Here is a 23065-nt window from a genome sequence, read left to right as displayed (position 1 = left end):
GTGCAAAATGAAATGCTGCTGTTAATACAAGAAGGTTTCTGAGAACCAAAGGTGATACACCAGCATAATAAAATTAAAACAATGTTGGGGTGTTTATGCTTGTTCACGTGCGTACTCGTGGAACACCTCTTGAGTTACATACAGCCCTCCTTTATCTGTATGGCTACGTACCTTACTTCCAACTCAGAGCCAGTAATATCAGAATAGCTGATTACACTCAAAATGTGAATGGGATTTTTTTTTTCCCCAGAAATTGGTTCTATAAAAAACTGGCTTATTTTAAGAATTCTGACTTCAGACAAATAATCCAAAATTGATGCTTGATTGAAGCTAAAGTACCAGACACAATTTATTGCTTGTTCAAAATTGTAGTGAGAATACTAGCCTTCTGTTTGAAGGACCATCTAAAAATGTTCTAGTAGTTGTTGATGGTAACTGGAGTGAGTTGGAGGTATATGCATATTTGGTATTAAAAAGAACCACCTCTCGGTGTTTTTATACCCATGGGGCTTAAAGATCACTTGCTTGTGACATATTTGATGTGGAACATCAAATTGTCTATCCAGACTTCTAAAAGTTATAACTATATCTTTCTAGTCTGTAGGTTACATTCTACTATGAGTATACATTAAATATTTTTATTAACATATTCAGCAGTATAATTTTAAGCCTCGTCGTCTTGGTGAAACATTTTTTCCTTAATGCATTGGCATGAATAAATGCCTATGAAAAGCTGAAGTTATATTTTGTGTCTTGAGTCTACTTTGGCTGAAGTGTCACAGTAGGTTGAGTTTTCTATCAGCGAAGGACAGCAGAACATGAAAGTCCGGCTCTGTACTGGGGCTGAGATTAGATCTGAATGCAAGGAAAAGCAACAAAGGTCCACAAAATATCTGAAATCTGCAAATACTTCCTGTACTTAACCTACACTTTCGTTGCGTGACTGTAAAGAACAGCAAATCTTTGTTCTTTTCCCTCTTGGTTCCCATTCAGCCAGTTCAGAGACACAGGAGAAAGGTTTTGGGGAGCAAACTCGTTATCAGTCTTCCTACAGTTTCCATCTGGTTCTGTCAACAGCAAGCACATCAAAACCGTGAGCTTACAGCCGCTTTTTAAACATCAAAAAAGTTTTGTAAACATTATTTTATATATGTATAAATATATAATATATATAACATAAATGAATATAAACATAGTTTATGAATGTGTAGTTCCTTTATATCTTTTAAAGTTTAGCTCATATTGGAGTTGGTAAGAATCTAAGCTATGACTTTGAGTTCAAGAGGGAATTACATCTGCCTGAGTGGAGTGGAGAAAGGGCAAGTGTTTGTCTTGGTAAGAACCCCAAATTTTCAAGTGGTGTCATTAGACTTCTAGAAAGTTATTCAGGTTCATCCGTTTGTGAAAACCTGTTGGAAAACTTCCAGGAAGAGTTATTCAGATTCATCTGTTCATGAAAACCTGTATCTTTGGTCTGTATTCTAGAAGGTTCTGCTAGTCCTCATCATTTAATAAACAGAGAATGAAAGTCTTAGAAATGCTTCTCTCCTCCTTTGTGCCTGCGAGGAAGGCGTTGGTTTAGCAGTCTGGTGATTTTGTGCGCCGGTGGGATCGTTTGCCATAGGTTCAGTGATTCATATATTGAGAGTAGAGAAGGCTCTAGCATGCCTTACTTAAAGCTGGAAATATGGCAGGAAAAATGGTTCATGGCTTCTTACAGCTCAGCTTGTGATAATTTGAATCTGAAATAAATTAATAGAGCAATCCTGTTTATGGATCATCAGCTGCAGAGGTATTATTAAAGAATTTGTGTCCCTGTTCACTAGGAACACCTGTATGTAAAGCCATATTGTAATTGTTCAGACACGCTGAATCAGACTTCACTGTCTCAAAACAAAACAGAAAATATAAATATATGGAATGTCCCAATCCTCATACTTATTCTTTTTTCATCTCAACAATGTTACTCTTTCGGAAAACCCTCATAAAAGCAATCCACTCTTTTCAGTTAAAAGCCATTCATATGGCAACAAACCACTGTTCTTCCATTTATATCTGTATTCATCCATTTAAACTCTAAAGCTTTCCAGCTTACTTCTTGGATTTATAGCCAGCTGGCTGCTGTGTGTAACATGAACATATTCTGACTGTGCATGAGATGTTTTGTGTCATTTAACTCATAATTGTAATGCTCATTCTAAGCCACAGCTCACCTGCATGCATTTAGCATTGACTGTGCGAGCTCCCAGAGTCACGACTTGCCATCTCATGTATGTACAATCTACTATTACTAGAGAAAAGTTAAGTAAAAAAAAAATAATAATAAAAAAAAATTCCTCAACCCTAAAACAAACCCCCAAAAAGCCCTCCTGGAATGTGGTTTGATAAAATGAATATGTTCAAGATGGTGGGCCATAGCTGAGCCAGCTCATGTGGGATCAGTGCCCACATTTTGGCATTTACAGTAAACTTTGGAACAACTTTTTAACACAAATGCTTTAATAGCAAGTGGGTAGGGGGAGGCAAGGCAGGGAAGAAGGACATAAGCACTCTTTTTTTTTCTTTTCTTTTCTTTTTTTTCCCCTCTCCTTATGAATGCTAGATTGCTGATTTTTCTAAAGATGGTCTGATAAGCTGTACCTGTTTATTAGCAGTCTTAGAAATCAAAGTCAAAGAAATTCACTGGAACTGAAATTCTGCAGTCTCTGCCCTAAATTACTGAATCATCAATAAGAAGCTTACATTCAAAGAAAACATGAATATTAAAATTTGGAAGCGTACTTTGGCTTTGTAGGAAATACAATCTATTATTATTTTTTCTTTATGCAGCATCGCTGGGTTCTAAGAGAGGCAATAGAACCATTAATTAATAGTAGTAGTCCTGGATAATGTCATAATAAGCAATACAACATATGAAAGCACGTTTATTCTTGCCAGCTATCAGGGGGAACCTTTACATGTTTTAAAGGCCCATTAGGTTTGTTTACAGACTGAGCTGGAGCTGGTGGGCTTCGCTTCCAGTGGAACTGCTGTTGGCAGGGGCTGAACCAGACTTTACTGCTTGACTCTGATACTGAGTTTCTGATGGAGAGCAGCCTCCCTGGGACAGCGGGTACCTCCCGTACCAGCATAGTCCCCGAAGCTAGGGTGTCTGGGGGTTACTGTCGTACAAATGGAAATAACAGAAATTCTATAGATCAGAAACAGTTTTCCACAATGGAGAAGGTGGGCAAGGAATCAAAACCGTGCCTTCAGGTATATTACCCAACAGTACAACAAAAATGTGCTGGGCTTTAAATTGCACTAGCAATCTGGAAAGGATTTTCTGACTGGAGCTATGCTAAGTGTTAATAGTGGAACCTGGGTACTTTTTCTTTTGATCTCTCCTTGAGCTCATATAGAATAATAGGATCAAAATAAAATGCCATTTATATGAACACCTTGTTCTTTTGATGTCGGCACAAAAAATTCTGTCTGTAGCTACAACTTAGCAAACAGTGCATCTGCTCCTTTTAGTTGGACCTTCTACTTTATCATTACTTTTAATAAATGGTGTCACAGCCATTTTTTTGTGTAGTTCATGAACTTGGTTGTAATTTTTCCCTAAGAGTCTTTGCGTTTCTCGGAAGAACTAAGAACAAGGTATGCAGGACCTGTAAACTGGTGGCTTATGGTCAGTTGCACATGTTGAATACATGATGTAAACATTTGTGTGCTGCTACATTTGCAGATACAACATTAATTGTTCTTTGACCACTGGGGCAAAACTGTTAAATTAGTGTACTCGGAATGAGAGAGAATATATGGTTAAGTGCCCCTGAAAATAGCTGGGGTAATTGTGGTTATCATAGGTGCTAGGTTTTGGATCCCTGGTTTTTCCATCAGGAAGGTGATGTACCGCGTGATGTCTGGGTGGGAGCCAAGCCTGTTTCTTCGTTGCCCACCTCTGCAGGAAAGACCGTAGAAGTATGACAGCTGGTAGTTACGGATCCCCTTTGCTTTTATGTAGAGATCCACAAGACAGATAATCCACAGGGGAACATGAGCATCTTTCAGCTCTTTATTCCCCAGGGTTGGTGGTCAGGAGTGTTTCTTTGGAAGTCATTATTGTGAGTACTTAAAGTAAAGCCGCTTCTTCATGCCCTTTCAAATCTCTTATTAAGATTCTTCTCCACCAAAGTCTCTGACTGCACGGAAAGAGCTCAGCTGTGTTTATTACGATGATTGATAGTGTCTCATTGTGATCCCTGCTTCAGTTGTCATAACCTCCAAGAGTAGCTGGGATGGGCATGAAGCACGGCACCAAATGAAAGCAAATAACCCAAAGTCCTGCAGTTCACCAGTGTCATCGTTGCTGCTGTCCAGGAAGAGGGATTAGCGAGTGTGAAGAAACACTAGTGAGGAGAGGTCCAGTGGCCACGCACAATCCTGGGTGTCGAATGTATCTCCCTCAAGCTTTGCATCCCACTGAAATCTATATTTAGCTATCAAGCTTATTAGCTAGGAATGGTCAGCTTGTTGTATGCCGTATGCAAGGAACACCGCTGGGTAAGTGCTGGGTAAGTGTTTAGGCTCTTGATGAAATGGCTGCAGTTGGGGTTGCTGCATGTGAGCTATCTTCCAGCAAGTTCTGCTGCAGACCTAGTTGAATCTCTGTAGTCCTGCCATGCAGCAGTATTCCAGAAAGCCATAACCGTGGCTATCACCTATAGCCCTATTCTTATAAAACAGTACAGTATAATTCATTATACATTATATATATATAAAAATTTTATTATTATACGGTATTAAAGATACCAAGCTAGTTGGAGCACCAAAAATGGTGTGGACATACTTGCAGTACTGCACTGGGATTGATGCCTGCTGCTGAGATCAGGTCTCCGTGCTAACGCAGCCGCTCTACCTCCACTCCTCCTGCTAGTTAGCACAGAACTAGCTAGTAAGAACTAGTTTACTGCTGCTAGTAAGAAAGTTTACTGCTCTCGTAGTCTAAAAGGCGCTATCTGTCCAGCTCTTAACCTTAGTGGAATATGTGTCCCTGCTCATCTTTCACCGGTTCTTGTGTTGTATCCCAGAATTCAGACCTACCTTTTGCATCAATTAAAGGAGGGGTGTAGGACTCTTTGGACAAGGAGTTCAAGTGAAAGAGTGGTAAAAATTGATAGTTTTTCTCCTTACAATAAAAATGCGATTGCCCTAGTTCTGTGGTTAGCATGAAACGAATTGGCTTTGTCATGAAGTCAGTGGGGTACAAGCTAATACAAGGTAGTAAAGGAATAATAATAAAGTAAACCAGCAAAGTCCATGTCTTTTATGACAAAAACAGTATGATCCTGTTGCAGTCCCAGGCCCTGCTGCAAATAGTGTTTTCTGATGCCTTGATAAGTCCAATTTACATAAAGTGTATGAATAAGTATGAATAAAGTTACAAAAGTATGCTCAGTATTTTACTTTTTTTTTTCCTTGAAAGTAATTTGCTATTGTTCAAACTTTCAGCTTTCACTGGTTCTGTTTCCAAAACCCCAAAAGGAAGAGAAAATAACAAAAGTCCATAAAGGCAAAAGGGATATGTTCTCATTTCAGTTCACAGAATTTCCTGCCTTTAAACAATACAAATATATGCCCTTAGGTTTCTAACATGCTGGAAGGATACCGAATCCTTGAAACAGATCAAATTAAAAGCAAGTCTGCAATAGCAACAGCGAGTTTTACCAGCACGTCCAATAGATCTCAACAAGAATTCACAGGGTTTTAACCATGTTGCCAAGCCTTACAAAATCCTTAACTGCTGACTCCATAAAGAATAAATGCTTGAAACCAGCAAGCAAATTCTAGGCTGAATTGGACACAAATAAAATCTGATGCTTAATAATTGTTCCCTCTTCATTGTAGGCTGCGTTTAAAGAAATTATTTGATAGAACGTTGAGATGTATCCCCCAGAGGAACAGCCATGGGCATTGGCTATGTAAAACCTTTTAAAGTACATTGCCTCCCTTCGTTACGGTTCCGCATGGAATGGGCTGACGGTGTTACTCCCAGCACTGGGGTGAAAGGCGTGAGGAGCACTGGGGCACCTGGCAGTGGTTGTCACCAGGTAGGGCATGGCAGGTTGGGGAGCTGGTGTCCTGAGAAGTGGTGGCTTGGCCATAGGAGGAGGGAGATGCTGAAGAAGCTTCTCCTTGGTGTCATTAAATGCTTTGGGTTTTTTCCGTTTGCCTTTAAATTCTCATGTGCTGGTCTTTCTTTCACTTTTTTAACCTATTTCATCAGAAATCTCAAAGTACCATACTGGGAGTACTGCTCTTCATGGTCACGGCAGGTGTATCTATATGAACAATGGAGCTGTAGAAACAAGGCATTGGGCTGAGCAGTCACGGTCAAGCTCTTTGCATCTCTGAGGTTTCTGATCTTACTATTTTATATTTTTTTAAATATAGTTACTGCAGTAATGTTCGGGATGGCCATGTCCTGCTGCAGAACAGGTGACAGCTCAAGGTGTTCACAAGCCTGTATCTCCTTACCAGGTAGGCACCATCCCTCCTGTTGTCCATCCTGTAGATATATGTCACCAAGCTGGTAACTCAGCACATAAGGGTAACAGTGCTGGTTTTATTGACACTGTTTTCTCCTTTTTCCAGCAGAAAGATGAATATTTCTTTTCTCGGTGTCAGTCTTTAATATCATAGGTAGCTCAGCAATGCACCACATGTGTTTTACGTGATTTGGAGGTGCAGCCTCTCCGAGGAGCCTTCTGGTATGTGGATGCTGAAAGGCAGATGATCAGTGGTCTTCTGTCATACTGATTTATAGCAGAGAAAGGGAGTCCAGGGGTTTGGGGTTTCCTTTTTTCCCCCCTCTGTAACGACACTGCTACTAGTAGTAATAACATTTTTAGAGCCTTCTCACAAAAAGATGATCTTTCTAGGGCAGAGAGATGCTGCCGTTCTTGTTCTAGAGATGGAGAGCGGCTTTTAGCGTTTGAACAACGAGGCACTGACCCGCTAGCAAAGTTGGCATTAAAATTCAAGAGTTGCCTCTAAAACACACCGCTTAGGTGAGACACAGATGCGTACCCAGGTAAACTTCAGTTGTAGTGCAAAAAAAGTGCAGATAAATCTGGTACCGTAACACATTGTCAAATGGAGGTCAGGTCTTGGCATTACCCCGCGGTCCTCAGCGCCCGCGGCAGTTGACCGGACATCTGCTCTGACTGTGGCTGTGCTAGCTCTGCAGCCGCCCTGTGTTTTTCTTATTTGAGTGTTATACTGATGACAAAATGTGTTTTAGATTTTTGTGTGCCTCCAATTAATATTTTCAATTAATTTCTCTAGCTTTGTCAGGTAAAAGTTTCTTCAGTTAAGCCTTCAAGTGGAGGTAGACTTCGTTGTTTCTTTATTTCTTGGGGTACCTGAGAAAGTGTTAAATAACGCAGGTGAAATATGTGTTTTCCTGAGAAATGCACAGAAGTTTGGATTTGCGTGGTCGAGTGACTTATCAAAACCAGATGTGAGCAAGTGGAACATTTTACATAAATTTATTAAAATCATTATTTACCTGTAAGTTATAAGAAGGGCTTAGTTGCACTAGTTTGTTGCCAATATGTACTGCCAATAATCTGCCAAAAAGCAGCTTGCTGGCAAAATCACTGAAATGGTTAGCTTATGCTTGCACAGAACATTACAACCCCAAGTCAAATGAAAACCTACTATAAACGAACTCTTTGATGGTGGATTCGCTGGAATATGGTATTGATATATGGTACACAGTTTATATGGATTATGTATACCGTGCAAGAAATATGGATATCTATTAAGGGTAACTTGATATGTAATCGGTTAGGACAGTTATTGTTTTCAGTATTTGCTATGAATAAGATCACACAGTGACTGTTCAGTTTTAAAATACAGGCTGTTCACGTGCAGCCCAAAGCACTAGCATACTATTTGTTCAATTAATACAGAAAGGCTATTGAAAATGTAAAATATCTGACATCTATACAGAGTAATTCTAAAGGCAGCTTTTCTTCTAGGAACAATTTATACATTACATAAACTTATATTTTTCATCTAAGTATCATTTCGAGAATAGCAAGTTTAAATATTGGAGGCCATAGGGAAACATAATATTACGATAATGTTCTTTGGTGCGGTTTGGAAGGTTTTAGGAAACATTTGGAAGTATTTTTCTCATAAAGTCACTTAACTATTGAAGTGTTATGATAGCACTCCCTTCTGCATTGCGTATGTTGCAAAACAGCCTGTTTAAAGGGGACATCCATTCCATATATCCTGATTAGAAGTATTTCCACAAAACAGGAAATTATATGTTACAGGATCCTGGTATTAGTTTTAATTAAAAAAAAAAAAAAAAAAAAGACGATTTAACGAGTGGTATCAGTTTTCAAACACCCATTTCCAATTCTGTTGAGCAAGAAGGGATACTGTATTGTCTGGAGCTGTATATGAAATTTGCATTTTCTAAATAAGCACTGGAGAGCTGAGCAGGTTTTTTTCTGTTTAAGTAAGCACTAATAAACAGGACCAATCCTTTAGGATTCTTAAAAAACTTGCAGTTCTCAGAAGCCTAACTTTTTTCCCCATAGTGTAATTCATTCTTTTGAACTTCTGCAGAAGCAGAACTGAAGTCAACAATTTCTAAATTTCTGGCAGTTGTTATCAAGGGGACTCTTAGGGCTCCAAAACTGTGTTTGTTACCTTGCAGTGTTGGTGCAGCAGCTCTACACAGTCATGATGTTTAATTATAGAGAAAATTACTTTTTTTTTTCCTAAACTATCAATTAATTCATGTTTTCATATCTTGTGCAAAATAATGCATAAGTTATTTTCATCTGTTATAAAATATGTATTGTAGTTCATTACCATCTTACTGAGGAGTTTTTAAATTATCACCATTTCATTTGTTGAGAATGATGTTCTTAGAAATTATAACTGCACAGATTCTTGCATACAGTGTTAAAAGATTTCAGGGAATTGGAAGGTGTAAATTCAGAAATAATATATTTAGGGTCAAACTCAGTCTCACCTGAAGTGGAAGGGAGCTTTGCCTTTGACTTAAGTGGGTCCAGAGTCTCCCCTCTGCTAGCAAAATGCAGAATAATCAAATAATCACTATCTGTTTTGCGTTGGGTTTTTGTTGTTTGTTTTTTGGTTGTTTTTTTTTTTTTGCTAACCTGGAGCACCTAAGATATTGTTGAAGTCATTTGTCAGGAATAAATATGTAACAAAATGGGATAATTCCACAAGTAATTGATTAGGCTAGACGTGCTTAGGGCTGGAATGATGTTCAACAGCAGCAGCAGCATGGAGGACCCCAAACCAGGAAAGCTTAGACTTTCGGGCATAGATTTGTTTTGGAGTAGTTTTACCGGCCTTTGGTCCTTTTTTGGTAGTTTCACTGTGGGCTTGTGTTTTGGAAGGTAGTATCTTGTTATGTATTTTGGGGAGTAATGGTTGTAGAATGCTTTAGTTAAAATCCTGGTTATCTAGGATGCAGACTTTACAGCGCATCTTGAGCGGTGATCTTAGTGTTAGAAGCTCCAATGTAATACTGAAGGGGAAGGTGGAGGTCAGGTTGACTGTCCTTCTTAGATTGAGGTACAGATACGTCAGCGTGAAGAATAAACTAATCGGAGTGTTGAATCAGAGTGAAACTAGATCGGGAGGAAAAGTGTAAATGCTAAGTAAAAGTGGGTATTTGTGGCAATGTCAGATATGGATACTAGATATTGAGGGATTTTGCTCAGAGATTATTTGGGAAAACAGGTGGAAGTTAAGGTTTGAGGAATCTGAGAATTATCTTGTTTCTCTTCTACTCTGTACTGCTGACACCTCTCCTCTCCTGCCTTGTCTCATCTTCCTTCCCAGCTCCAACCGACCAAGTTACCACTTGAGTCAAAACCAACCACCTGCAGTTGAGCTGGATGCAGCCTCTCTTCTCCCAGAGCATCTCTGGATCCTGTGGGCTGATCAGGCACACTGCTGGAGTGACAAAGGTTGTTGCATTCAGCTAATTTGTTGCTAAAACAGCAGTGTTTTGACTGGTTTGTCGGAAAGAAGTCAGATCTCATGATATCCCTTTCCTGGTGCATCTTTTGGTATGGATTACATACCAGTTCTTCTCTCTCTTTGGCCAGGAGATGAGTATTAGGAAGGAAGATGTCCTGCTGCTGCTGTCAGCTTCAGCTCTTTCCTGTGGTGTTTTTCCCTTTGTAGACCTTCCTGCAAGCTGCTAGCTGCAGCACCTCTCACACACTTAGTGTCTGAGTGTGAAATCTCTATCCTTGGCCTTTGATGATGGTTAAAACGGGACTGGATGAGGCTCTGAGCAACCTGGTCCAACTGGATGGGCTTCGAGCACAAGGTTGGACCAGAGATTGTCCAGCCTCCGGAATTCCCAGAGTCTAGTCTGTATTGCTCCATGTCAGGGAAGAGAGTAGTTGAGAGAAGGTAACAGTCACGTCTCAAATAATATTTCATACTTCTGTATCTTGTAGTTTGCAAACAGGGAAATCGGTGTAAACCCTACTTACTCTACTCAGGAAAACGTGTATTCTACCATGGGAAGACAAGCTGAGTCCCAGATCTTTAATTTTCTTTTGTCATGCCCTTCCCAGTGCTTAATCTTGGCTCAGTTCAGTTTTCTTTTTGTTCTCTCTCTTTGCTCCTAATCCTTGTCCATGCTTATAAGCCCCTAATATTTATATGGCATTATCTGTGTTAGAGATTACTGCTGACAAGTAATCTCTTCCTTCTTCTGAATGAATTACAACTATTGCTAAAGATCAGAAAGTGAAATTAGATCCCCAAAAGTATGTGACAACTTCAGTAAACCCTAATATCAAATTCCCTAAATATTAGGAATCTTCTTTTGAGCTTTTCGGTTTGAACTGTAGCACAGCTTCAGGACACCTGAGCACACTCAGCAACTCTTTTTTGCTGTAGAGCAAAATGTGACAGTAGTTGCAGAGAAAAAAAAGAGAAAAAATTTGCTGAACTGAGGCTAGTCTCCCAGTTTTGTCGTTTGTTGCAATCTTTCTAGAAGTAGGTAAATATAAAAGCATTGGGTTTTCTGCTGTCAGGTGATCCAAAACATTAAATATATAAGTGTATAAATTTATATATAAGTATAAAAACATAGTTGCTGCCTATTCCAGTTTGGCCTCCAAAGAATTGCTTTCATAACCTTTCTTACTTGCCTTTTTTTTTTCCTTCTTTTTCCCTTAGAAAAGAGTGTGGACAAAATTCTGACTTTTGAAAAAGCTCAGAGATACCCACACAGCTTTGATATTTGTACAGTGCTTGGCCAGTCATATGTGTGCATGGTTGTATCGTTTTGCATGTATTTGTAGTAACTGTGGGAGCAAATTCAGCATGGGAACAGGATCAAGTCAAGGAAGCAGAAAGTAAGAAAGTGGAATTTCCTAGTTATTGCGAAGGACAGAAGTGCCTGTCCATTGCAACCATTCTAAGCCAAATGGGCTCCAGGTATTGGGATCACAGCTCTCCAGAGCTGCTTCAGGTCACATCAATTCTACTGAAGATGTTACAGTTGGCAAAGAGGCAGTGGTGATTGTGTTTAAAGACAGACAAAGGGGATTCTCAGGCCATGAGTTGGTTAAAGTGTAAGTTATGCTGTGACGGTGTGGCAGTGACGAAGGAAACACAGCAGCTCTAAAATGTGTGCGCTCCAGCTCCAAGGCCTGGGGGAGGTTTCCAATATATCTGATTATGACTGTCTCTCTTTGTTATTTAAAACATATTAATGGCAACATTATAACACACACACAAAAAAAAAGTAAAAACCCACTTCACTTTCAGAACCATCTTTAACTTTGCTTCCAAATGTAACTACGGTTACAGAAGGGCCAGTTTTTATGAATTCAGATTCCTTTTTTTTTCTTTAGTTTATATTCATTCTTAACAATTATCCTTGCTTATCAAGAGCGACTGTTCAAACCTATTCAAAGTTTACAGTGTACAGAACTTGCCCAGATAATTTGATGTAACCTAAACCAGCACCCCAGTTAGTCTTTCTAATGTGGTTTCTGTTCATTGAGCAGTGACATCATGGCCCTTCCATCTTTTTTTTTGTTGTTGTTATTGTTGTTAATAAAATGGTGCACAATGCGACTCTTGATGCCTTGAAAAGGAAAACAATTCCCATAAGTAATTTTTCATTAGGGCAAGTAAAGCGCTGTGAAAAAACACACCATGTAACATGCTGACATGAAAGAGCTGGGGAAAATGCACATGTCTGATTCAAGGAAAAATACATGGGTTTCCTTGGAGTGGGGTTTCATGGCATAAATGAAAAGAAAATACATAATACATAGATTGAGGAGTTTGAAAAAAAGTTATTCAAATTAGCAAATATTTAGATTAAAACTCTGACTTGTAGTATATGGGATTTTCATTATATATTTACTACTTTTAATTTTTAACCCATCTTTCTAACTAAACATCTATACCCAGTATGCAAAAAGGGAACATTTTCAAGGCTTACTGTTTTTGAAGTCTTCATAAAGTTTTAAAATTGACTGTTAAACGTATCAGAGATCCTCAAAAATCTGGATAAATAAAAGACTTAACAGCTTGGAAAGTTTTGGAAACAAGTTGTGATACTAAAATTAGATATCTAAGTCTCTCACTATTTGTTCTGAACTTTCAGTGTTTAAATATATATGAGTTACGCATACAAGTAAAACATTTTCCAGGTTTTTTTTTTTTAAATATAAGGGACAGTACCTTGTGGAATCTGTTGAAAGTGTTCATGTTTGTATGCTTCGCTGGTAGTTTTTTCTGGAAAGTTTCACATGTAGAAGATTTCACTCCCACAAGTTAATCATAACAATAAATTCCTTCTCCCGTATTACAAATAGAATGCTGTGGCATTTTTCTAATGTGCCTAGTGTGTGCCCTAACTAAGACTGAGAGAGTTGGTGCATCCTTCTCAATAGCCAAGTCCTACCTGCCTGCTGCAGTGGCTCTCTAGCTTGTTTTTTAGAATCATAGAATAGTTTGGGTGGGGAGGGACCTTGAAAGGCCATCTAGTCCAACCCCTGCAATAAGCAGGGACATCTCCAACTAGACCAGGTTGCTCAGAGCCCCGTCCAACCTGGCCTTAAATGTTTCCAGGGATGGGGCATCAACCACCTCACTGGGCAACCTGCTCCCGTGTTTCACTGCCCTCGTGAAAAATTTCTTCCTTATCCCTGTGTCTGCTCCTTCCCCAGCTCTGCTATTCCATAACCAGCCTCTCAGAGGTTGTGTCTTCTGAAATTTAGGCAAGAAATTAAAAAACCTGATGAGCTGTGCAGGGGCAGGTACTGGCTCCAAATAAAACACTGGAGCACTTGTTTTATCTCCAGGTTATAGACTTGTGGCTGGTGACATAGAAGTCCCACAAGCTGTTGATGTTACTAAACAATCGAGATCTGGGCAGATACTAGATGGAGAGATGATTGCCTGGAAGGTGGCAGAAAAGGAGAATTAATGTGAGCCTGGAAGAGGAAAAACAGAATAGCTGGAGCAGAAATGTTCCGGAGAAAGTGTAAACACAAAAATGTGCTAACTAGACGTTGTGTTTCTCCAGCATGCTTTTGGGAAATGCACATGAACCGGTTTAGAAGATTTCGTGGTGTTATTAGTTTATTTTCAGGTCATTTATTTGAGTGTCATAAAGAACATTAGCTAGTGGTTAGGGACTACAGTATCCATTATATCATTCCAATCATATGGACAAGTTTATACTACATATGATTTACAATGGTCTTTCCGCAGTTACGATTGTTATAGTCAGGTACAAGGTTTTATCCATGGTTGTACTTAGCAAAATCCGAGTGGCTGAGCACAGAGACGTCTTCCAATCAAAGTCCAAAAAATTAATGCTGTTAGACGAACGCTGTGGGTTGCAGCAAGAGCTGTGTATGGCTCCCTGCCTACATCCTTTATCATGTCTCCGCTGTTGTTAGTAAAATATACAGAACTACTTTATGCCAAAACAATGGAAGTTAATGCAGATAACTTGTTCCAAAGTTAACCATCAAATAAATCTTTTTTTTTTTTAAACTGTTAAGTGAAATGGTGTTCTAAAACTTTAAAAAATTGTCAAGATGATGAATACTGTGTGTGTAATACAAGTAAATACCATGGAATTGATTGCCCACACATGTCTTAAATAAAGGATATTAAATAGTTTATTCCAGAGAAAGTTCGGTGAAGTTTTATCTAATATTATTAGAAATTCTGCAGTGACGGATCAGATTTATAAGGGCTGAAAACTAAGAAGAAAACCTCTTCAGAAACAGAAATGGTGCCTTGAGAGGGTGCTTGGCCAGGAGATTAAAGACAGCCAGGGGGATACAGCCTGCTTAGGTAGTCCGACCTCTCCTATGTCAAGCAATTCTTAATGGCAGTGATTTTTCAAAATCTGTTCGTTAAATTTGGTTTGGTAAATCAGTCGTATCAATTCAGTCACAGATTTGGTGGTTTAGGGCACATCCCTTAACCTGTTCCTCCCTTTTCCATGCATAAATATATAAAGTATATCCTCACGGAGATGTATCTGTACTTCAGAGGAGCCACCACCAGCCAGTTTTAGGTCTATAATTCAGCTTAGACTATCAAAAAGCCAACTTAACTGTTCATAACATACATGTATGGAGTTCCGGCCACACTGAATTAATATTTCTATGCTCTGAGAATCTGAGGGTGGCGAAGTTCCTGAGATGGGAATGGTTTAACTCAGGCTCGTTTGGGAACCTGTCTTGTTTGTGACGTAGGTAATGGGTTTGGATGAGGTCCTGAATGTGATTGAACTTTTTTAGGTTTTATCTACAGAAGCAGCTCCAATGAATGATGGCGAGCGGTGGAAAAAAGGTAGATCTTGTAGGTGATTTGGTCAGTGGCTTGAAAATGCAGCTTAGTGTAGATGAATGTGAAAAGAATATGCCAAGGGACGGCAAGCTAAATCAAAGGATACACGTTACATGGAATAGCTACACAGTGCACCAACTTTGGGAAGGGGATTTAGGGGGTTGGAGAAAAATCCTCAAAGCAATTAGTCAAGAGCACAACGACAGTAAGGCTCGCGTTGTGTGTGCATGTGTATTTGGGTAGTGATTTGGAAGGAGAAGGGTGTGTTTCTGTTGAAAGGTGCTCCACTGCAGGGTGAAGTGAATGATTCTGGTGTTCGGAAATATTTGCTTTGCCAAAGAGGGAAGGGAGCGGTTTGTGCACAGCCCAGAAATGAGCTGTGGTGGAGTAAAACTCAGAAGAACTGTGGAGGAGGTTAATAAAGTGGAGCAAGCGTTGACTTTAGTAAACAGTTCAATAAACAGACTGTAGTGTGTAAACATTTGGAAATTAAAAGGAAACGGAAAATTTAAATGTCTCTACTTATCTGGGAGAGGCATAATCACACTGAAAGGCATGTAAGTAAATAATATTTGGGTAAATTAACTTGAGGTACAGGGAGGCGTTTAGAGTGAGGATCCCGTGGTGGCCGTGCATGTAGTCCTCTCCATGTTAATTTAGAAGAGTCATGGTTGAATGAAGGAGCTTCACTTGAGTGTTTCTTGGGCAAAGACTGTAATTCATTACTATTTAAAATCAAACAGTAAAAGCAGATCTGCGTAAAAAGATACATTTCATCTATTACGGAAATTAGTTCAGTGGCCTCGATATAAATGTGCAAATGCATCCTGTTGTGGAGGTTTTTTTGCATTGTGAACATCAGATGGGAGAGCCAGTGGCATCTGCTACTGTCTGTGGTACCTCAGGAAGGTCGTGAGTAGGTCTGCCTCAGTTTCCCCACCTTAGCATTCATTATTCACACTTGTGGAAAAACACAGAAGTGGTTGTTTTCCTCCTACGAAGGGTTGGACAGCTCAGTCCTGTTCTCCTAGCTGTGGGGTTCTTTTTTTTTGAATTTGTGGTTAATTTTTTCAGTCAGTCATTACAGAAACCAGGCAAGGCTAGCTGGGTAAGAAGACTCACTTCCATGTCGTGGTATGTGTTTGGCCCATGTTATCAGTTGGCTTTCATTGACCTGTGATGAGGCAACTTGCTGGGCTCAAGCCTGGACAGAATAGACTCACGGTAGATTGAACACCACTGTGTTTTGCGTTTGCTACTAGTCTTAGCTGTAGTCCTGGCAAAAAAGCCAAGATTTTCCTGGCAGAATTGCCTTTTTACTTCTCAGAGGTGTTTGCTTTATTTTATTTTAGCAGACAAATAGTTTTGTTCTTGCTGTCAATGGATGTGCCGTTAGCAGCGATGTGGTTCAGTGGAGACCTTTGGCTTCTCAGCCAGTGAACCTGTGATTTTATTTCACAGGTACCATATTCACTAAAATACATATAAAGCGTATCATTTACTGAATGCTAGTGGAGTTGTTGTTTGGATGGGTGTAAAATACCAGCCACATTTCATCTTCCCATTTTCTGTAAATTAATTAACATTTACCAGGTGAAACTGGTAAATTTTCTGATATTCTTCTGGTAAATATTTTTCTTCTTCTTTTTCCTAACAGGTTCATGCCAGAACATAAGCTTGCCCATTTGGAAAAGGTAATTGGTGTTAAAAGAAATGGAGATGCTTATCACCCGGAGGGTCTGCCCGGCCAGCAGAAGAGCAGCGCTTTAATGAAAAACAGCAACACGCATTGTGAGTCTGGACTTTGTGAAGCCCAGCCTGGACTTTATACCACACAGCATGAGGGGCTGCCTTCCCCATTAACAGTGCCGGTGAGATTGAACACGTCTGAAGCGTCAGAAAGTGCAAATCCTTGTCAAGAAGAAGATAAGGAACATCTGACTTTTAACCTCTCTCATATCCTGAGTGGACCGGACTATCAGCAAAGACCTTTACACATTGCCTGGCCTCACAGGTGGTAAGTAGTGAACAAATCCAAATACTGTACTTTCAAAAGATTTATGAATTTGGTTTGATCCCTTTGTTGTGACTTCTGTCAAGTGTAAAATAATTTCTTAAACACATACTGACACTGGACACAGATGTAGAGGAGAAAGACACGTCACTTAGCATCTTATTGCACACATGCGTAGAGGAAAAAGAGACGTCACTAACATCTGATTATTGAGAATAATTTTTTTGAATATACCTAGTTCTGTAACGCTAACCAGACGTTTAACCATTGATGGAAATGATTTGTCTTTTTTTCGCCCAAGAAAAAGATTCCCCTGCTGCTGAAATGACAAGCATAATTCTGTATACTCTCTTTTTCGTATAAAGCAAGCCACAGATGACAATTAATATCTAATGTTATTTAAATTATCTTAATTACTTTGATGCAAGTGATTAAGTGTAAAGATACATGGTGACACTGGACAGCTGATGTTAACCCACTGTCTGCATTTTTAAACCACCCTTTCAGCGTTACATAAATAGAAAGCCTGTTTGAATGTATTAACAGTGAAACAATATTTTTTCCAACTGCCAGCACAAATACCTGATCTCCGAATCTTCTCTGCAGCGGACGAAAATCTACCATGCCCCATAATCGCTAAAAACATATAAACTTTAGCTTGACTCCTACATAAATTAGGATTTAAAGACGTAAAATGTCCTGATAATCTTCCGGTATTGGGCACGAACATTTTAATCTAGTTTTTATTCCTCGCAGTTTGTTTAATCTGCATGTGGCCTGATTAGAGTTCACTTCATCCACAGATTATAGTCTGTTTATTGCAGAGATGCTGGGTCGATCAGTAGGTCAGATTTTCCGAGAGCAACTGTTTTCAGGTGAAGCAATAAGTACACCGCACCGACGGGGCAAATCGCCTTTGCGGGGGATTTGACTTCCAGCACATTAAAACTCCAGAAGCTCTCCCAGATGATCTGCAGCATCTGGTACCTAAAGGGATTTTCATCTTTGACTCTAAATGTCTGAACATAAAATTTAGGGATTGGAAGTTGATTTGGAATCTGTCTTTGGATTTGTTTAATCAACTTCACACTTCCGACACAGCCTTTCTTGGGGAGCCACATTTATTTTTAATCATGTTTCCCTGCTAACGCTGAAATGCTCTGTGTTCTCATAGGTTATTTTAACATTTAGTGCGTCGAAGGGAGAGATACTGCATGTTTTCCTTTGGTGTAGAAAGTATACGAAGCTTAGTGTCAATTTTATTTTTTGAAGAATTTTATCCCCCTTCGCTTAAGACTGCATTTTTAAAATGCATATTTTGAAGATGGCCAGTTATAAAAAGTTTTACGATGCTGAGCTGGTTTGGTGTTTGTTTTTTTTTTCTCCTGGTTTTTATTTTTGAATGCTAACCTGAATGGTTCCAAATGCTGCATTCAAAAAGAGCAGAGTAAAGAAAAAGAAAATATTTTCTGTTTTATTCAGTAGTTTGCATAAACCAGCACAAAGCTAAGTAATAAAATCAACAATATTAAATTGAATAATTCCTTTTCTTTCTGTGTATATTTTTGCTTTAATTTAATTTAATTGCCTAAAGTTAGTTGCTTAAAGAGATGCAGCATTGTGTTCGTGCACATACTTATTGTTAAAGCTAAATTATTTTTAATTTGGAGAAGAGAGAAAAAAAAGCCGCATCAGCAAGAGCAAATGCCAAAATATAAAAGTAACACATTCATCCTTACGGGTAATATAGTAGAACATTGGAAACTTGGAGGTTGCCAGACACACAGCTAACATTAGGGCTAATTTTGAAAATCTAGCGTGCAGTCAATTTTACTGATGCCTGGGGACATACAAGGTAGAAGCTGACAAGAGAACTAATTTTGTTTGGGTTATTTACTGCTATGCATCATCCATGGGTTCCCGCCTGACACACAGCTATATGAAGGGGAATATTATCACACACTAAAAATTTATGTTGACATTCGATATTTGTTCAATATGTCAGCAGTATTACTTTCATAATCAAAAGAGTAAGAAAAAGAGAAAAGAAAAGCACTTTATGCTCATATAGATATATCTTTTTAATAACAGTCTATAAGGTTAATATAGTTTACCTTTGAGAGTATACAATGAAAACAAGCAGGGTTAGCAGGGAAAATGACAGAAAGCATCAACCCGAGCTGTTTGTTTGCCATTACCTAAGCGAGCCATGTCAGCTCTCTGGCCCGCGTCTGATAGCTATTTGTTGTACAGAGAGCACAGCATAAAAAAAAAAAAAAAAAAAAAAAAAAAGAGGAAAAAAATAAATATCAAACTCTTAATACTATTGTGTGCCCATAACCATCTGTCACTGCTAGCCTGGAGATGAGAGGAAGATTACGAGGAATAAACACTGAGCCGCCGAGCATTGGTAAAGCCTTCGGGCAAAAAACTCTTGTGGGGACATCAAAGACATTCTAATTCCGAGGCAGTCAAGGATTACAGTGTGTAACCTGTGCTGACAACAGATAAATGACTGGCAATATTGTGCCAGAGCTGTTGGGTCCTGCATGGAGTACTGATGATGATGATGATGATGATGTTATCTTGCAGAATGGACTCTGCTGGGATAATTTTATGATAAAACACTTTTTTCAAATGCCACTGGGTCCAGGCAGGCATTTACTAGCTACGGGGGCAGCAATCAGTTTCTTCAAAATTTACTGTTCTAAGCCCATTAGAGTTCCAGCGCAGCAAGGCTCTCGATGGAAATCGAAAGCGCCTGCCTTCGTCTGAGGATGCTGCATGCAAATCTTCTGGGCTGAACTCCTACCCTTTAGTCTTAGGATGCTTTAGCAACTGATTTATGTAAATTCGCTCATAAAGAAACCAGTTTCTTTGTAACTGAGGAATATGAATTAGAAAATGAAGGGTGCTAGTTTAACATTCACCGAACAGCCAAGCATCCTCAGCTCATAGCCTGGGTGGGACAGGTGAAAATAAGGGCCTGGAAGCAGCCCCTTCACGAGGCAGCATAGCCAAAAATAAGCGTTCATTGCCTTATTGGAGGTGAAGGCATCTCACGCCTTATTCAGGCATCAGCAGTTAAAAGCATCCCCTTCTTAGGCCTAGCGTGAGCCTCTTCGTAAAACGGACTAATTTTAGCCAAGTGTTGTAATGTGCAGTGGGGTTTCTGTCTGTAAAACATTGGCAGTGGTATCCTGCTTGTATTCCAGCACAAAGCGCTCGCAGATACTGTCCTATACAATAATACTTAACGACCATTGTCTACCCTGATGATTTACATGTGTTTTACATTTTTTTGGGGGGGCAGGGGGGGAAAGAAGGAAGATTTATTATTTTTTTTTTAATGTTCCTGTGTTTCCCTTCACCTAACAAAAAACCCTTTTGGCTAAACCATAAAAAAAAATAATAATCTTTGTGAAGTCGTGCTGTTGTTACAGAAACCCTCTCCAAACGAAGTGATGCTGAGCTCACTGCATTAGCGCTTCGCGGGGACTGCAGCGCCCTAAAACATGGCGTTAGCCCCAGCGCCTCTCCCGCTGTCAATCCAACGTAGGCCCTGCCCACTTGGAAATGCATCAGAATCGAAAACACCATTCTCTAGCAGACACGTTCTCGCTGTAAATGTCTTTGCATGTGAACAGCCCCTGCCCCGGCTCCCCATCCCCGCTGATCCAAGCCTGCCGAGGATTACCGTGTGCAACCTCTGCTGACAGCAGATAAATAACTGATGGTATTTTAGCACAGTTGCTAGGTTCTCCACAGAGTAATTTTTCTCCTTTCTCACCAAGTCTTTAACGTTTTGTTATAAACATCTATAGCAGGGCACTGCTAATAGAAATGACTTATGGCCGAGGGTCCGGATAGCAGGCTGCGATGGGTTTCTGAGATGCTTTCCAGCCAAGGAATTACTCTGCCCTTTGTGCAGAGGGGCTTTGCTGGAAACGGAGAGAAAAATTCTGGTGGTTGGTGGACAAAGTTCCTACGTTTGGTCAGAACTTTGTAGTGTCCCATAGGTTTTCATTGCAAGGTGATAAAACATCTGTTTGGTGAAGGATGAGTATATTGAGATAGCTGTGACTGGTGGGGCACGATCCTCCTCTTCCCCCCCCAGAAACTAGCCCGTCAGCATTGATATGTGTACATGATCCCTCTCACTGCCCTGTGGCAAGGCGGCGGACATGTACCAAAGCTATTTTTGCTGTAATTGGGGTGCACCAGCATGTTCCTCAGCTCCTTCTGCACCTGAGTGTGACAGTGGATGTGCGAAACTGCAAACCTGCTGTACCCCCAACCACAGTCATGTCATCCAGGTGACACGTGTAATTAGAAAGGTTGGAGGCTCTTTACTTCTCTCTTTCATGGAGAAGACCTGTAGTGCTTCTTTTAACTCAAGGCATTCACCCGAGCCTTATGTTTTTTTACTTTTTGCCCATGTGTTGCTGTATCATCTCAGCAGTTAAAGACTTGATAAGAGAAAGTTGTCAGAAATCAATTCTTCTTCCCCTAATTGTATGGGTGTGATAAAAGATCACACGGGGAATCTGCGAGAATTTGCACACAGATGCAAACAAATAGCTGCTATCAATTCACATGGAAGATCAGATAAGCCTGTTATCTTGTGTCGTATGTACCAGCGTGTGACAAGAGTGTGGGGAAGGACATGGGGCTGGAGATATGGGAGTGGGAGGAACAGCGGTGGAAGTCGCGATGAGAAAATTCAGAAGAAAAAATGTAGATTGCAAAAATTATCTGAAGATTAATGGTCTCAGGGAAAATGGTGTGTACGGAGATAGTGCCGTGTCTGGTTGCCTGTTTTTAATGTCGAGTCTCACAAAGAAATGAGTCCGTGGAGAAAAGGTGGTTTTGTCATCACCGTGTGCTGTACGAACTTGTGGCTGCCCACCGTGAGGACCTGGTCACCTCCACTGAGGAGCAAGTCCTTGGAAAGGGCTTGTCCCAGGCAGTGCCTTCTGTGAGCGGCGCTCTCCATCAGTGAGCTGAGCACAACTTCTCTACAAGCTGGAGGGAGAAGAGCCTGGAAATGCCTTTTTTTAATAGTTGCACCTAGTCACGTTTGCAGTGCAATACAGCATTTGTGTAGTCATGTTTGCCTTTGAATTCAGAATTCAACACTATTTCATGCAGAGACATTGGAGAATGCAGTGAATCTGCACCTAAGCCATATTTTCCTCACATTGTGGAATATTTTGGACCAAGGTTTACCCCATCAAGATGCAGGTATGGCAGGACAGTAAAAGGTGGAAGAGTGGGTGCTCCATCTACAAATCACCTCAGAGTACCCATAAATGCTGTTGGCCTCAACAGGCATCCTCAATTTAGTAAACAGCGTGCAGAGAGCGTGTAGAAGGACTGTGGTCCTACTCCACCCTGCCAGCTGGCCACTCTATGCTGTGTCATGTGAGGAGGGCAGAGGCTGGATGTTGTCAAAGGAAAGTGGATCCCCCGTTCCAGGGAGGGCACAGATGGCTGGGTCTGTTTTGCCCCTTTGCACGGGAAAGCAGTGGAGAGTTGGGCTCCAGATCCACGCTAAATGGGGAGTGTGCTCCTGCAGGGAAACCTCATCTTTGAAAAGCAACTGATCCTGGGAAATGTAATCCAAAAAGGTGAAAGTGGTGGGTAGACATGACAGACTGAAACAAAGGCTTAAAATGCAAGTGTTTATACAGCCTTAACTAAAAGGTCCCGGATACGATAAAAAGCCCATAGGATGTAAAATACAATTTCAAAACGGAAATTTTTTAGAAGGGTCTAAGAAAAGTGATCTAATACTCCCAAAGAAAATAGCAGTCACCAGGGCTGCAGTACAGATGACACGTGGTGAATGAACCAGGGCCACGAAAGCATATGCAGAGACATCTGATTAAGTAGAAGTTGACACCATCAATTCTTGAGCACCTTGGAGCAAAAGGAAAATAGTCTGACTTCACTTTCCTGCAAGCTGGAGTTAAGTTTGAGGGCAGATACTGTTTTTTTATAAGTAGCAAATAAGAAAGTTAATGAAATACTGTGAGGCGTTCCAATTTTGATGTTAGCTGGAAGGGCAGTTTGGAACTATCTGGCTTTTGTTGGTTCCTTCAGTGAAGTCTAACCTTGACATTTCTTCCCTCAGCTGGGGGTGTGGGGTATTGA

General features: G+C 40.1%; 1 protein-coding gene across 20 annotated transcripts in view; it reads left to right on the top strand.

Moving 5' to 3' along the window:
* Positions 1-23065, top strand: part of GTDC1 (glycosyltransferase like domain containing 1) — a 185747-nt gene that overhangs the window by 131980 nt on the left and 30702 nt on the right. For all 20 annotated transcript variants that reach the window (XR_008733689.1, XR_008733690.1, XM_055719356.1 and 17 more), the window contains one exon: positions 16553-16912. Coding sequence is in view for 18 of the 20 variants with exons in the window: in XM_055719356.1 (XP_055575331.1) it covers positions 16553-16912 (360 nt within the window). In the remaining 2 variants the exon portion in view is untranslated. The remainder of the gene's footprint in view (positions 1-16552; positions 16913-23065) is intronic.

This window comes from Falco cherrug, chromosome 8 (genome assembly GCF_023634085.1).
Source record: "Falco cherrug isolate bFalChe1 chromosome 8, bFalChe1.pri, whole genome shotgun sequence".
NCBI lineage: Eukaryota > Metazoa > Chordata > Aves > Falconiformes > Falconidae > Falco > Falco cherrug.
The sequence above is the reverse complement of the archived record's forward strand: the minus strand, read 5'-3'. Positions and strand labels throughout refer to the sequence as shown.